Genomic DNA, 16655 nt, shown 5'->3' on the forward strand with positions numbered 1-16655 from the left:
GCATGGCAAATACTGTTCACACACCCTAATCCTACCCTAACTCTCCTATCTCTCAAAACAATCACAATGTACTGCCCCAAATCAAGGAAGGTGGTATTAATATAAGCTTGTAGAAAACCATTAATTAGTTTATGGTCTGAAAACACAAACCGCCAGCTTTTCTTGCCCCACTTTATAATAAAGGTAAAGCAGGGAATAAAAAAAGAATACTAAATGAATGAAAGAAAGAATTGAAGGAAAGAGAAGGAAACATATGCAGAGCTCCTTAACCCCACATCTCTATAAAAATTCTTTGAGGACTCAGACTCAAAGTTTCTTCAGCCTCATCTGAGAAAGCAAACAGGACACTCAAAGCTTTAAGCAAAGGGATTTTATGGGTGCATAAACAAGGAAATTTAACAAAGTGATCAAGAAAGAGATGTAAAAAAAAAAGAAAAAAAAAGAGAGAGAGCAAGGGGAATTTTCTTTTGTTTTTATGATTCTCTTTTGAAGCATGAATTGAAGTGTGTTTTTTGCAGAGGCCAAGCTCATCACTGCAAAGCTAATGATGGCAGGAAACCCTAGCTGGTGGAGCATGCATCCACCTTCACAGCAAACTTCTGCTTTATTATCTTCTTCTCCATCTATCTTCCCCTCCCAATATGTATTTGGATCTTCCTCATTCTCTTCGAATCCTTTGCCTGATAATCAAGAGCTTCCACTGTCATGGAGCCAACTACTTTTGTAACTCTCTCTCTCTCTCTCTCTCTCTCTCTCTCTCTCTCTCTCTCTGAGCAGTTCATCTTGTTAATACGTAACATGCTACACTTAATTCATAAGTTCATTTGACTTTTTAATCCGCAATTCATATTTCATTTTTGTTTTCATACTATCTTTCGTATCTCCCTTTTTTCTTGTTGATTCTTCTCCTTTGCTTGTCCTAAAAATTCAACGCCTTTCACATAGTACATGAGCTAATTTCCATAAAAAAAAAATTTATCTAGAAATTTAACTCCTTACGCCTTATTCTGTGTGCGTGTCTTCTTTGGAATTTTCCTTACATATAGCTGACAGTCATGCTAATATTTATAGATCATCTTGACTTGGGAGTTAATCTTTCAATAATTTGATTACTTGTTTTTCAGGGGTGGTTCTTCAGGAGATGAAGATAGGTACGGTATGAGTCAATTTCAGGCTAAAAAGTTGGAAAATTGGGAAGACCAAATCTTAAATCCATCTCCAAGTATTTCTGTAGTTGCTGATGTAAAGCAAGAGGTTTCCCACAATAGCAACTTATATGGTCATGGGGATGAAGACTTTCAGGCACTTAGGTCCCCAGCTTGGCCACAAGTGATGCCAGTCTCTTCCCCTAGGTCTTGCGTCACGAGTATAAGTAGTACTAATATATTAGACTTCTCTTACAACAAGGCTGATGGGGCGAATCAGCATCCCGATCAATCTTCCGAGGTAAGATATATGAAGTCTCCATGTTTCATAAAATGTGATCAACTGTTCTGCAATGAATAATTATCATGACATGATCAATTGTTGAATCATATAAATTCCAGCCAGCTAGCCTGCTTGGTGATTTATTCATCTGGGTTTCTCTAATTTATTCTGTTTTGCTCCTTTTCTGCTAGTGTAATAGCACCGCCACAGGTGGAGTATGTAAGAAGGCTAGGGTTCAGCCCTCTTCAAGCCAACCTCTCAAGGTGACAAGACACACAGCATCTCTCTCTCTCTCTCTCTCTCTCTCTCTCTCTGTATATGTGTGCGCCTGCCTGCCTGTGTCTGTGGGCGTTTAGTGTCTTTCTTGATTGTCTATTTCTTTGAGCATGTGTGATTCTTCTGCTATGTTTCATCTATTAAAAATATGATAGTCTTATATATATATATATAAACCTAGCTAGTGCTCTATAATTTACTAATATATATTTTGTTACCACGGAGTCAGGTGAGGAAGGAGAAGTTAGGTGATAGAATCACAGTTCTTCACCAAATGGTTTCCCCTTTTGGAAAGGTAAACAATCCCCTTCTTGATCTACAAACTAAACAGAAAGACTTGAGCAAACAGTTTTTTCTTTTCTTTTCTATGTCAAAACTCATAAAGTTTTTTTCTTTTAAATTTTGCCCTGACTAAACTTCTCTCTTTTTTACCAAAAAAAAAAAAATCGTCCTTTATCTTTAGTGATTTGGCTCTCTAACATTAGAGGATAAAAAAGATGACTTGGGGTGTGGTGATCTGTTGCTCTTTTGCAGACTGACACGGCTTCTGTCTTGTTAGAAGCCATTGGGTATATCAGATTCCTTCAGGGTCAAATTGAGGTGATGTTTCTTCCACATCTTACTTATACTCTCTGCAAGCAGCTCAGAATCAGTGAGGAGCGTGCAGTTAAAGTGTTCAATTATTCATTCTTTCTCTAACCATTCTTTAGTTATGGGAGTTCCAAAATCTTATTCTCTATTTTGTCTCTTCCATGCACCCCCCTTGATTTTTGCAGGCTCTTAGCTCCCCTTACTTGGGTACTGCCTCACCAAATATGAGGAACCATCAACAATCTGTAAGTACCTATACATAACTGTTCCTCATTTCCCAATGCAAGACCAAGATCCTCTCTCTCTCCCCCCCCCCCCCCCCCCCCCAGCATGCACATGACTGACTAGGCAAGTGTTGCGAATCGTGTTTAACTAACGAGGGGAGGAATTTCTTGTTAGGGTCAAGAAGAAAGAGTTAGTGCATTTTCTGAAGACATAGGCCAGGTATTGCTTTATTGGATCCACCACCTCTATAAAAAGCAACTAGGATGGTTTTGTTAAGTGGAAAGAAAGCATATATGCAAAAAAACTTAACAGTATTTTATCATTCATAAAAATAGCAATGAAAGAACAAGGTTCTTAGCTTTATGCACATTTATCTAGTTAAAAGCATAATTTGGGACTACTTTAGAGTTAATTATTAGTTGGGAATCAAAAAAGGGCTGGGAAAGATGGATAATGTTAATATTTTTTTCCTTTTCTTTAATTTTCCATTCAGCTGTTGAATGACATCTGCTTGAAAAGAAAAAGGAGCTCCTAACCAGGCACTTATTTTTCTCTGTCTAATATCTTTATGCTAATTAATAAACTTAATTTCCCCTAATTGTGCATTAATATACTATGTTTTAGTCTATATATTACTTCGCAATCATCACGATTATCCTCCTCATTATGACTCTTTAATTATTGGTTTTGTACGAAAGCTGGAACGTCGAGTTTACATACCTTTGGACATTGGAATTAGATTGCTTGAAGAGCTTGTTTATAAGAAAATGTCATTAATTAGTACCTCCGCTTCTTTTTCTTTTTTTTTCCCTCTGAACTTTATGTGTATATATGCATTTGATAATGTCTGCAGGATAATCGAGATAACCCAAAGGATTTGAGGAGTAGAGGACTGTGCTTGGTTCCTCTGTCTTGCACTCAGCATGTTGGAAGTGACAACGGCGCCGATTATTGGGCTCCGGCTATGGGAGGAGGGTTTTGATGGGTTCAATATTCCAAGGCTGATTCAAACTTTCAAAGAATGACATAACATCATGAGCAATCACTCTGCTGCAACATTCCAAGGGTAATTGCTCATGATGGTATGCAATTCTAATTAAAAATGGCCATTAATTGTTTCTGAACCCTCTAGCTAGCTAGTCTCACCCTTTCTGTCTGTTGATGTTTTGTTCGAGCTATATGTTATAGAGCTCCATGAAAATTGAAGTTTAATTAGCATTTTTCTTTCATCTGAAAATGCTTTATCCAGGATTGGCATTCTTTCTTCTTATATTATTGAAGAATAGAATGGTTTCTGCCGCTGTTTAATGTAACTTGTTTTCCTTGATCGTTTATGTTCTACTTAATTTCTCATTCCCATGAAGGACTTTGGAAGCTTACAAAGGTTTTTTACACCCATGATTCTGAAAAGATTAATCACAAAGATTCAAAAATCCAACAAAAACATTGTTGAAAAAACTAACAATAATTTTTAATATTTGAAATGATAATTAATGGCTATACCTACAAATTTTGATATTAAATAGTCTGTCAATAACTAATTAAAATCAACATGAGATCTGCAAAATGGTAAGAATTAACATAGAAAATTAAAAAAAAAATAAAAAATTGGATAGACAAAAAGGGTACAATATTGAAACTAGAGCTATCACGAAAGGATATGCATGCATTTCAAATCACTAAAATGGCTAAGAAGTTGGCCTTTAAAGGCAATTTTAACTTCAAAAATAGCTTTTGATAGCTTTAACGGGCCTTTGGATAAAAAGTTATGGCATATCAAAGTTATAGTATTCGTTTATAAAAGGGCATTTTCAAGTTGTGTCCTAAGTTGATTAAAAACAAAAATTATTTATATTTTGACTATATATAGATAAATCAAACCAAAGTAATAAAAAAAAATACATTTCTTGATAAGGTTTTTATATTACTGCACAATATTCACTGTAACATGTACATCTCAGCCACACCTATCTTATGGAATGCTAGTGCTTCGATCCCTAACATACATTTCTTGATAAGGTAGTGAAAATCTTTACCGAAAATGTGCTCCTTTTAGGTTGATTGAAGTGGATTATAATTGTAGAGAAATTGAGGTTCTTTGAACAATGAAAAACCTGCAAAACAAAGAGAAGTCCCTTGAAATGATAGGGCAATTCTTTGATGCTTAAGTTATTAATAATGATAGAGGAAAACATCCTTAGAAGGTTGTGTTGTTCGTGTTTATAATATAAAGCTTAAGGGATAAAAAGACATGTGGCTTGTCCAGCGGGATGCACAACCATTCAATTAACAAGGGATGCAAGGTTAATCGAGAGAGGTGATATAGATAGAACCAACACAACAAGCACAAGGAAATTATAATTATGCTGAGGGTCCCACACAAATTTTATTTTGAAATTTTATTATTAAATATTGTCTCTAATAAAAAATCTATATTACAATTTTTTTATGATGCTTATATATTAGGAAAACAAATTCTAAATAAAGATTAAAGAATTAAAATAAATAGGAAAAAAATTATATATCAACTAAAAAAATATTGCAAATTTGAAATAGTAAATTTTGAAGACCTTCAAATTACTACAAAATTTTAACCCTATAAAAAATAAAGCTTTTAAAATCTCTTGATAAAATTTTAACACAATCTAATTGTCAGAGTGAAAGTTATGCCCATTAATATAAAGTTATTTGTTAGGAAAAAAATAATTTTCTATATCAGTCTCTGCAGGTTGCAGAAAACTTGTTCTTGAATTCAAATTGCTCTAATACCAAATGACACATATAGAAACAATATATAAAAATAGCAAGAAAAATAACACAAGATTATGTCGAATAGGGTCATTATACGAAATTCTATTTGGAATTTTATCATTAAATATTTTCTCTTTAGGTAGTTTAATGAAATACAAAATACAAAACTCTATTTCTACTAGTTGTATGACAAGCTGAATAAGAAAAAATTAAATTTCTAAACTGATTCTTGAACCGAATAAAAAATATAACTAAGAAAATAAAATTTCAAAACTAAATATGAAGAATAAAAACACCATAAATAAAACTTTTTTCTAAAATAAATAGGAATAAAAATAACTAAAAAAACAAAAAGCTTATCCTATAATTCCTCATTTATCAGTTTCTTTGAGTTAGAAAGAACTTGTCTTCGAGTTCAAATTATTCTTACATTGATCTTATGAAATTCTAATCAAGACTCTTCAACCCCTTTTTTTTCACTTTAGGTGTATAATAATTTTAGATATTAACATCAATCCTTTCTTATTAAATTTCTCATAAGAAACAACAATTGATAAAAGATTTCTCTTCCACTACCTTCATAAAAAAAACAATAATTGTCAACCTTAAACTTGCTTGCTCAACATATAATGTATGCATTTAACCATTGAACAAATCTATCTTTATAATGATAGTAACTTACAATCATAATGATCAACATAACTTAAAATAAATTTTTTTAGCACCTTTCATATTCTCTTTTCATTCAAACTACTAACTTATCAATGAGAATACATCATCACTCACATCACTATCATTTTTTATGCTATAATTATTGTCATAATTATCATTGAAATAAAAATTATAAATTGACGGAGAAGACCAATTCATGTCTATTTTATTATAATCAGGATCCTTAAAATCTCCATGATACTTATCTTGATTTAAATGTTGCTTCCCCTAATCTAGGTTTTAAATGGGTTTTCTAGTTTAGCCATGAATCCATGATCACACTTCTCATGATTCTCTAGTTTTCTCTTCTTCATCTTTGCTAAACGATGAGATAATTCTTTAACTTGCCTCTGCAATTTTATCATCATTAATTAACAGGTTAACTATAACACCCTCTATTTTATATATGTCAAAATCGTTGAAAAAAATGGGATTTTTTTATATGCTTATATATATATATATATATATATATATATATCATGATCCCTGATCCCTAACTATCCAGACAAAAAATTTTAAGCTTATTATTATTATTTGGCTACCGAAATTTCGACAGAGTCTCCTCTGTAAATTGACCATCCCAAGTGTCGACATCAACCTAAAACACAATTTATCCTGCATATTTATGATCCAACCATTATAGGCTTCTTCAACAAAAATCTGATTTCTCATCACATTATCCACTTTAACTTGTATCTTCACCATTTTTCATTCTACCAGTAGTGTCATATATCTTTTCTCTTCACACATAATATCATTAAAACAAGCATATTATAAAATTATCTACATGCATACTAAAAATTCTTTAATGCCTACCCAAAAGAGATTTAATTAACTAACAAGTGGTATATGACTTAACACTAATTACAAGCCCAAAAGATAACTTTAAATTCTAGTGAACTAGAAAATTACATAATCCACATATCCAAAATATACCTAGTAAGTAACTATCCACAAAAGAAGAAAATCAAGGTTGTCCTGCAGTATGAGAAGGACCTCCAGCAAATACAACATAATTTATTTAATAATACTAATTTAATTTATTTACACACACACACACACACATATATATAGTTTACACTTCTTCTTCTTCTTCTTCTTTTTCCTTTTTACACCATAATTTCTAATACATTTTTTTGTAGACATATTCTTCAAATTTAATTACTTGAGATGACTTCTCCATTACCAAGCTCCATAGTTTGCTTGTAAAGCTTACTCTCTCTCTTCTTCTTCTTTTTTTTACCACCTTGGTCCCCATCTTAATGGAAGTCCAAGTAATAACACAATTAATCTAGGTCTTCCTCAATTCCTAATCAAATTCATTATCACCTTAGCCATTTTACACATGAATGACTAAGTTTTATAACCACACCTTAGTTTTCGTTCTTACGGATGACTAAGTCATTTTTCCATATCACCTTAGCCATGCCTTTGCAAATGGCTAAGTCAAATACTATTCACCTTAGCTTTCCACCACTTTGGAAAACTAAGTAATTTTATTCATCGAATAATTCTCTTCATTCTTAACCATGTGCTCTCATCATTCTCTTACAACCATGACACAGTTCAGTTCTAATCATTATCAAATGTAAATAACAAAGACAACCCAATTACATATAAGAAAAACAAAAGAACAACTATAGTAATTTTACATAGTTAAAGAGCGAAACACCTACCTGTAGCTCCAGGGGTTCGAGCTCGCTCCACTATGGTTCCATCCACGAATGCTCCTCCTATAAATATAAGGAAAGTATGCTTGTTACAATATTCATAGCCAGAATTGTAACACGTATATAATTTCATTGTCACGTTACATATTTCAACACTATATATACAATTAAATCAGGGTTGTAATTCTATAGTTGGATACCCTCTTGCACAATTAATTTGTTTGCACAAACACATGTTTTTCCACTATTTTGAAACTTTGTTGCAAGCTGTATTGATATGAAATGATTTGATAAGATTACCACCACCATGACAGTACCTACCAATAATGAATGCAAAATAAAAACACATTTTCAAAATCATGTATCAAAGCCCCTGCAGTAATATGGTGTCCTGAAATCAGTAAATCAAATAGCTTCACCAATGTAATTCACACAATTAATTATGCAAGCTTTATTACATTCCATGCTCCTTTTTTATTTCAAATGTAACCAGCATTGTTGTTTATATATATATATATATCTTCCATCCTTCATTATTTTACATCATTATCAACCCATCCTAACACAATATATCAATTTCATAATTTTCCCTAAATTCTCTCATAAGAACCCTAATTCAAGAAATATAAGAACAATGCATTAATCTATTTCTTTTCACCCAAACTTGTTTAAACAACTTAGAACTCATTACCCAACACTAAAATGAACTTCGAAAACTAACCTGGTGATGTTTTTCCTCCCCTTCAATTTTTCTTCTTTGCCATGACTTAGGACCCCTTTCTCACCCTTCTCCCTCACTTAGTTTTCTTCTTAAATCCTTGCTTGAGGAAGTGATTTGGTGATTTACACTTTTTAAATCCTTGATTCTACATAATTTCTACTCTTTCTCTCAAGGTAATTTTTTTTTTCATGCGTTTTTCCCTCCTTTTCTCTCCCTCCGTTTCATTCCTCTGTTACCTCTGTTTTCAGCCCTCTATTACCTCTGTTTCTGGCGTCAAAATAAGGAAGAATAAATTGCTGGACTTTGCCAGCTCATCATGTATTTACAAAACTGCCATTGGTGAATTTATGTTATTTACTATCCGACTATTAGCAATTTTTAAAATATCTTCCTGAACTCAAATTGCCCTAAAATTTTAATCATATGTAGAATTATATGTTATAAGATTCCTCCTAAAATTTTAGTTTGATCTAACGGTCGGATTGAGCGTCCTGCTTAAAAGCGTGAAACTATTCAATATGAGAAATATTTTTTCTTTATTTTTTTTTTCAGGGTTTCACATTAACTCTACAATCTATCCTTGCAAGTATTTTTATCACTAGTTTCTGAATGTCTTTTTTTCAAGAGATAATCTTCACATCCCCTCATACATAAGCATGTCTAGTTATGTGACCACCTTTTCCATTCATGATTATTTAACAACATACAAAAACAAACCATCAGGATTTGTTGGGCTCTAATATTAATTGACATAGATGAAAACAACACAAAAAAATACAATAAGCACAAGACAAAATTATAGCGAATATGATCATCACATAAAAATCTTAATTCAAGATTTTATTACTAAATACTTTCTCTAATCAAAACTATATATTACAACTATTCTAGGCTGCTTATATATTAGGAAAAATGTTCTAAAAAAGATAACAAGCACAAGTAACATAAAATTTTGTTGAATTGGATCACTACGCAAAAAGTCTTATTACAAATTTTATTACTAAATATTTTCTTTTTAAGTAGTCTACCTCTCTATGAGTAGAAAACCTGATCCTGGATAGGACTTGACCAGTAGAGAGGGTGCATGCTTATTCAAGATTTAGACCTATTAAGTTTTTTTATGAAGTTGAAATTTCATGTATCATCACTTTTATATAACATAAATTAATTAATTCATAAGAAATAAATGCTAATGATTTTGAGATCCTCTATCAACTAAAACAAATACAACTTATCAATACTTATGTTTGATAATTAAACTTACCATAAAGAAAACAATAAGAAAAAAAGAGATTAAAGCATTTTTTTTCCCTCTTTTCACTTAATTGTTTGGATTTTTTTTACCTAGTATAATTGCTAGCAAAAAATAGGGAAAAATAGTATGAATGACTTCCACTTTCCGTTCAATGTATATTTGTTCCTAACAAAAAATGTGCCAAAATAAAGTGGAAGAACAAAAAAAAGCTCTTTAATAATCATCCTGAAATGATTATGAAAAAAAAAATGGGAGTAAAATTAAGTTCTAGAGGGTGTTATAAGATAAAAAAGTGAATGAAGGAGAATGGATAAAAAATTTAGGAATATTTTAGTTTTTTTATCAAATTTTAAATTTAGTGTTGACCCGATTAATAAGGTGTAATTTTAAAACATGGATACAAAGTGTTATATTTTTTACAAATAAATAAATATATAAAGGAAAGAGAGTCTAAGTTGAATAAAATATTATGCATACCCACTTGATATTTATAAGAGTTGAATATCATGAAGAGATGAGCATGCAATCACTACCTCTTACATGGATAAAGAAAGAAGAAAAATAAACCATATATAATTTCGAAATAGGCGAGGAAGAATGAGAAAATGGTTGCCCCAATAGGCAAGTCTATTTATATTTTTAGGGGTATTTGACGCTACATTACATTATTTATTTCTTCTACGCACCCAATTTATTTTAATTTTTATGGGAGATTTTGATGTCCTTCTTTTATTTGTTTTTAGGCTTTGCATTTCTAGGAAAGAAGAAGTTGGCAAGGGGCTTATATTCAATTGTCTTGGTGGTCAAAAATGCACACATTCTCAATGTTTTGGGGGATTTTTGTAATCCTTTTAATTTTGAATGACATATAATTTAGATGTAATTAGTTTTTTAATTCACTAGGATGATTACTTTTTTTAATTTTGTATAACTGTTAATTTTATTGCTTAATTCTAATAATGATTGATATTAGTGGGAAAACTGAAGTTCATAATGCTTCTCTAGACTATGACTATGTGATGAGTCCTAAAATCTAATATGCTTAAGAATAAGACTAACGTGTTAGATAATTAACTAATCACTTATTTCAAGCAATTTGATTTATTTTTCATAGTTAAGGTATTCGGGGACTTGATATGGAAATCCTAGAAGGTTAGCAACTCGTAACAGTTGATGTCTGATAAGCCAGGTAACCAGTAGTTGATAGCTATAAAAGGTCCCCTTTGATAGACATGGGGATTTTCCGATGGTAAAGTTAATAACTTTATAAAGAGAGAAAGAATAATAATATTCTAGAAAGAGATGTTTTAAAAATATATATGCAGTAAAGAATGAAAAGATTATGAATCTTTGACTTGAAGAATTCATGGTGTATTTATAACCCCTAAATCTTATCTTTTTTGTGGGGAGAAATGGCTGGAGTATAATTTTTTTATTGTGAAATTTTGAGTTATATTTTACATAAAATAGTACATATTAGAACAATATAAAATATTGAGGAGCTTGGACCCAAACACGTTGAGCTCGAGGCATGCTCCATAACCCGAGCCCCCGAGGGAACTAGGGTGCACGCCCACGCTAAGTGTGCACCTTGTATGGGCTCTGGCTTCTTGCTCGAGCCCATGCTTCTTAGGTGTTAGGCACGAGCTACCATATCCGATCCCACTCTCACTGGGCCTTTTATTGTAATTTGGGCTTGGGATACTAAGCCCGAGCCCAAAGGGTGCTCTTGTTAGGTCTATTTTGGGGAAATATTTTTGGTCCATTTTGGGGTTTTTTTAGGTTCATTTTATTTGGATCAATTAGCAGTTCCACAAGTCTTTATGGTATTAATCTGTAAAGACTTGTAAAATTACTCAATTACCATAACAAGTTCGTTGAATTTTTTTTTTTACGAGAAGAGGGGTTCAAACTCCGGGTAATAAACCAGAGAGCCCTTGTGTAAGGGGATGCACCATATTTGAAAAAAATTATAAGTATATAAAGGGGAACTATGAAGGAACCCATACTTAGAAAAAAAAATTAAAAGGGTGAGGTGAGATATAAAAGATTTCATGCTTAGAAAAAGTTTTAAGTGGTTAGTGGAAACTCATGAAGGGTGAGCCTATACTTAGAAAAAATTTTAAAAGGGTTAGGAGAACCCAAAAAGCTTGGTGTTAACCCATGAAGGGTGACCCTTGATAATACCCATACTTATAAAAATTTCTAAAAAGCGGAGGGGAAAATCTATAGAGGGTGGTTTTATTACACCAAGAAAACCAAGTTCATCTCTTAAAGAGTGGTTGCACTAGAGTATGAGAGGTATGTAACCTCTCTAGATGACACGAGACATGAAAGCCTTTAATTAAAGAAAGATCTCACCAAAGAGTTAGAGGTCTGTAGCCTCATTGATGATGACATAAGGGTTTAGGAGCCCTTAAAAGGTCTGTAACCTTCTTTGTAAATGTATGGGGGCTTAAAATCCACTCACTGAAGAATAGTCAATGGTGTGGTGAGATATATGACCTCTTTATGATGGCATGAGAAATTAGGGCCCTCCACTTGATAGTGGTGCTAGTCTAAGACTACATTGAAGAAGTGGAAAATCCAAGATCAACCTCTGACGAATTAGTAAAAGGCCTCTAGGCATTACCTAGAGAATAAGGATCTCATATCAACGCTTGGTGAATTAATGAGAGGCCCCTAAGCACCACTTGAAAAAATAAGATCTTAGATCAACCCCTAACGAATTAGTGAGAGGCCTCTAGGCATCATCTGAAGAATATATCAGTATGATATTACAATAAAAAGTGGGGGATTTGAGATTAACCCTTGATGAATTGGTGAGAGGCCATTTGACATCACTTAAAGAATAAGGATCTTAGATCAATACCTGATGAATTGGTGAGAAGCCTCTAGGAATCAACTGGAGAATATGGATCCCAGATCAACCCTTGGTAAATTATTGAGAGGCTCCTAGGCATCACCTGGAGAAATAGAGGATCCTAGATCAACCCCTGATGAATTGGTGAGAAGACCCTTGGCATCACCTAGAGAATAAATGATCTCAGATAAACCCCTGATGAATTGGTGAGAGACCCCTAGGCATCACCTGAAAAATAGAGGATCCCGAATCAACTCCTAGAGAAGTGGTGAAAGGCCCGTAAGCATCACTCGGAGGATAAGGGATCCTGGATCAACCCTTGAAGAATTAGTGAAAGGCCTTTAGGCATTACCTAGAGAATATAGATCCCAGATTAACCTTTGGTGAATTGGAAAGGCCCTTAAGGAGATCAATGCAAACCCTACCTTGGAAAGTATCCGGAAGCCCTCACTAGAGATCTATAGATAGAGAATGTATGTCAAAGATACATTATTTTTATTTCAAAATTAAACTTACATTTCTATTTAGGATTATTCATCCTAAGATGATTTGAGTGATAGGTACAAGAAAGGTTTTTAGGAGTAACATATCTTGGAGGTGGTGCTAAAGTGTTTGTTTTGACTACCCTAAGAACTTCAAATGAGTGATCCTTAGGATACGCTAAATCACCATGGGTTAATCCCTCATGGTTCTTTCTTGAGCTTTTATTTCTACTAGGAGAATGATTTCACTTAGAAGATTCTTGGTTGTCCATATAATAAGGAAGGGCTCTATGTCATAGCAAATCAACCTCTTTACTCGTATATGATTTTTCATTACTTTTTTCACTTTGAGCAAACTTTTCTCTAATAAAGCATAAAGTTTTCTCTATATGACATGTTCCCTTACCCCTTTTATCAAGGTCTCTAAAACTACTGGCTTAAGCAATTCTTCCATCTTATGCATCTTCTTATTGAACCTTTTAAATTATGACCGTGTAGACTCGATCTCTTGTTAGGTAACACTAAATAGTTTCGTGGAGCTTTTCTTAGTAAGTATGCTGGTGTTAAAGCATGCCACTAGTTTAATACATAGGTTATTGAACCCATCAATGGAATTTGACTTCAAATTATTATACCATGCATGCACAGACCCCTAGAAGATTGTATGGATGATTTTGCACATTGAGTCACTATATTGGATGACCAACTCTAAGCTATCGTGTATTTTTTATACATGCTATCTTGGGTTAATCAAGTCATCATAATTTTCTAGACTTATTTTTATATACGGAAATGTAGTCCTTAGGGAGTCTATTGTTCAATACTCGTTTAGACAAGGGAGAAATCCTTCATTGATGGAGGCTGTGATCATTCTTCTAAGTATGCTCATGTATAGATCTTCTTTTAGTCCTTTATTTATTACCTTCGTGGGAGCCCTAAGAGTTTGACATGGAACGATGGTTATAGTAATTGGTGTCCATCTCACGGTAGCTAGGGGGAGGACGTTTGGAATATCGGTTCTAAACATGAGTATCGTAATTGTGCAAACAACCCATTAAGGGACTCCTAGGATTGTCATTATGTTTAGTCTTCTTTCAGTAATGTAATCATCTACGAGCACCTAGTGCAGCTGGTGGTGTTGGTACTGAGGCATTGTATGTTGTCGAAGGTTTCAAGATATGATAGAGTGGCAAGGTCTAATTTTGACCTTGGGTTGCCAACATGGTCTGAGTGAGATGTTGCACTTGATTGGTGAGTTGTTAAAGGTCTACCTGGGTAGAAATGTTCGTGATAACAAGTAGATTTGTCATGTATCCTGACGTAGATGTGTCTTGGTTGTGTGCCATGGAATGGCCTGAAAATGTCAAAAACAAGTTTTAGAAACTGAAGGTTTTTTTTATTAGTTTCCCATATACAATGCCAATTAATGAGTTCTAAAATCCAAGATGTTTAGGAATAAGGCTGATAAATTGAATAATTGGCTGATCTCTTAGTTCAAGAAATCTGTTTTATTCTCCATAGTTAAAGTATTTAGTGATTTAATATAAAAAGTCTAGAGGGTTGGCAACTGTAGCAAGTGATGTCTGGTAAGTCAGGTGACTGGTAGCTGTAAAAGATCTCCTTTAATGGATGTGGGGACTTTCCAATTGTAAACTCAATAACTTTATAAAGAGAAAAGATACAATAATATTCTAAAGAGAGATGTTCTGAAAATATATATGCAATAGAAAATGAAAAGATTGTGAACCTTTAACTTAAAAGATTGGTAGCCCATGAATCTTATCTATTTTTATGAAGAGGAGAAACTAAAGTGTAATTTCACCTTTGTAATCTTTTGGATTGTATTTTACTCAAAATAATACATATTAGATTAGTATAAAATATCAAGGAACCTGCGTGGGATCTCGAAAAAATCTCTGGTGAATATTGAGCTCGAACCTATTAGAGATGAAAAATGGATCGAGGCACACTGACTAGACTTCAACATTTTAGACTCGGGGTGCACTCTTGATCCCGAGCACATTGGGCTCGGGCTGCGTTCTCGATCCCAAACATGTTGGGCTCAGGCATGGAAGCCTGAACATGTTGGGCTTGAGTGTAGAAGCCCGAGCCCACAGCAGTAGCTCGAACCCAAACTCTTTGGGTGTTAGGCTCGAGCTACCATGCCCGAATCTAAACTTCTTAGCCCCTTTATTATATTTCAGGCTTAGGATATCAAACTCGAGTAGAAGAAATGTTTTTGTTGGATTTGAAGGAGTTTTGTTTTTTTTTTTTTGGTCTATTTTGAGGGGTTTTTATATCCATTTCACTAAGCGTTCATAATGCTTTTCTAGACTGTAACTAAGCAGTGAGCTTGAGCATATTTGGGTTTTGTTGCACCAGGTTCTCAGTGAACATGATCCACAAGGGCGAGATGTTGAAATTTTTCACCGGCATCTGTACTCTTCTGGAAATGTGGGTCCCACCTCTAAGGGAAGTGTGGGAGCGGAGCTGGCTGATGGCCTTGTAATCAAAGAAGGGGATTATAAGCTAGTGAAGACTTGTTTCAGTGCATTCTTCGCTACTCATCTCCATTCATTGCTTCGTTCCGAGGGAACTAAGAGTTTAGTAATTTCCGGTAAATGCAAATTTCGGGACTCATGAACCATATTACTAGTGTATTTTAACGATGATTGTTGAGTACATGAGATTCGAGTGATTTCTGCATGATAACAGTTCGTGATCCCTTAAAATTGTTCATGGAGGGGTTCGAACTCCGAATTGCATTAGACAGACTGTCTTTGATGCAATAGCTGTGGACTACCAGCCTGTCACTGTCATCTTTTTTATGCCACTGCTGCTGCTACACCTGACATACATGTTGGTATGTATTCATTGATAGCTTGAATACTAACTTATATTCATTTTTTATGCTCTCTAATGAATGTTTTCAAGAATTTACTACTATGTTGTTAAATGATTGGAACAACCTTGATAGGATTAAAAAAAAAAGGGACAAGAGAAGAAAAGAAAGAGAAAAGGAAAACCTTAAAATCAATAAAGCACAATAAGTTGGCTCTCCATTCTTTTTGAAACTGTGGATTTGAGAATAAGTATTGATTTCCTGAAGCTCGGTGGGGTCTCATAAAGAGTTCAATATCTTCTGCATTAGGAACTGTACCATGTAAGCTCGTCGAACATGCTGTTTGCCTTATCAGATTTATTGTCCAAAACTAAGAAATCATTTTGAAGGCAATAAGTATCCTGGAGACTTTTATTCTGGTTCTTGGAGTTTGGTACTATGTTAGGGTATGTATAGGCAAAAAATTATTGTATCAGGCTTCTTTTGCCTCAACAAACAAAATGGATGCTGAGAAAATGTAGGACTGTAGATGGTTGTTATTAGAGCAAGGGTTGTAGAATTTTGTGATTTAGGGACTTGGAAAAGGAAGACAGATGAGATATGTACATGAAATAAGAGGTAAACATGATAGAAAACCACTAGCCTCGTGCTATGAGTTTCAAGGAACTACTCTCTGAATGAACACATCATACTTTCATGAAACATAAACCGAACAGCTGAATTGTTCATTAGTTCACTGAGAATTGGAAAAAAACTGTCTCTGCTAGCTGGTCCCTTGTATAAATCTTAAGCTGGTTTATATCACCCTGGTATTTTAAGATCAAGGATGACAAGGGATTT

General features: G+C 33.6%; 1 protein-coding gene and 1 pseudogene across 2 annotated transcripts; both read left to right on the top strand.

The window, feature by feature from the left end:
• Positions 1-201: 201 nt before the first annotated feature.
• LOC133703150 (transcription factor bHLH68-like) lies at positions 202-3847 on the top strand. Of its 2 annotated transcripts, XM_062127954.1 has the most exons (9): positions 202-420; positions 519-723; positions 1125-1446; positions 1620-1691; positions 1934-1999; positions 2239-2304; positions 2481-2540; positions 2695-2739; positions 3374-3847. In XM_062127954.1, the coding sequence occupies exons 2-9, from the start codon at positions 545-547 to the stop codon at positions 3500-3502; spliced, it is 939 nt and encodes a 312-aa protein (XP_061983938.1). In that variant the 5' UTR covers positions 202-420; positions 519-544; the 3' UTR covers positions 3503-3847. The 2 variants fall into 2 exon arrangements, with proteins under 2 accessions (XP_061983938.1, XP_061984675.1); XM_062128691.1 differs by lacking the exon at positions 2695-2739 and having other exon boundaries at positions 203-723.
• Positions 3848-14151: 10304 nt separating this feature from the next.
• Positions 14152-15859, top strand: LOC133681446 (probable inactive nicotinamidase At3g16190; annotated as a pseudogene).
• The last annotated feature ends 796 nt before the right edge of the window (positions 15860-16655 follow it).

This window comes from Populus nigra, chromosome 1, assembly GCF_951802175.1.
Source record: "Populus nigra chromosome 1, ddPopNigr1.1, whole genome shotgun sequence".
NCBI classification, from domain to species: Eukaryota; Viridiplantae; Streptophyta; class Magnoliopsida; order Malpighiales; family Salicaceae; genus Populus; species Populus nigra.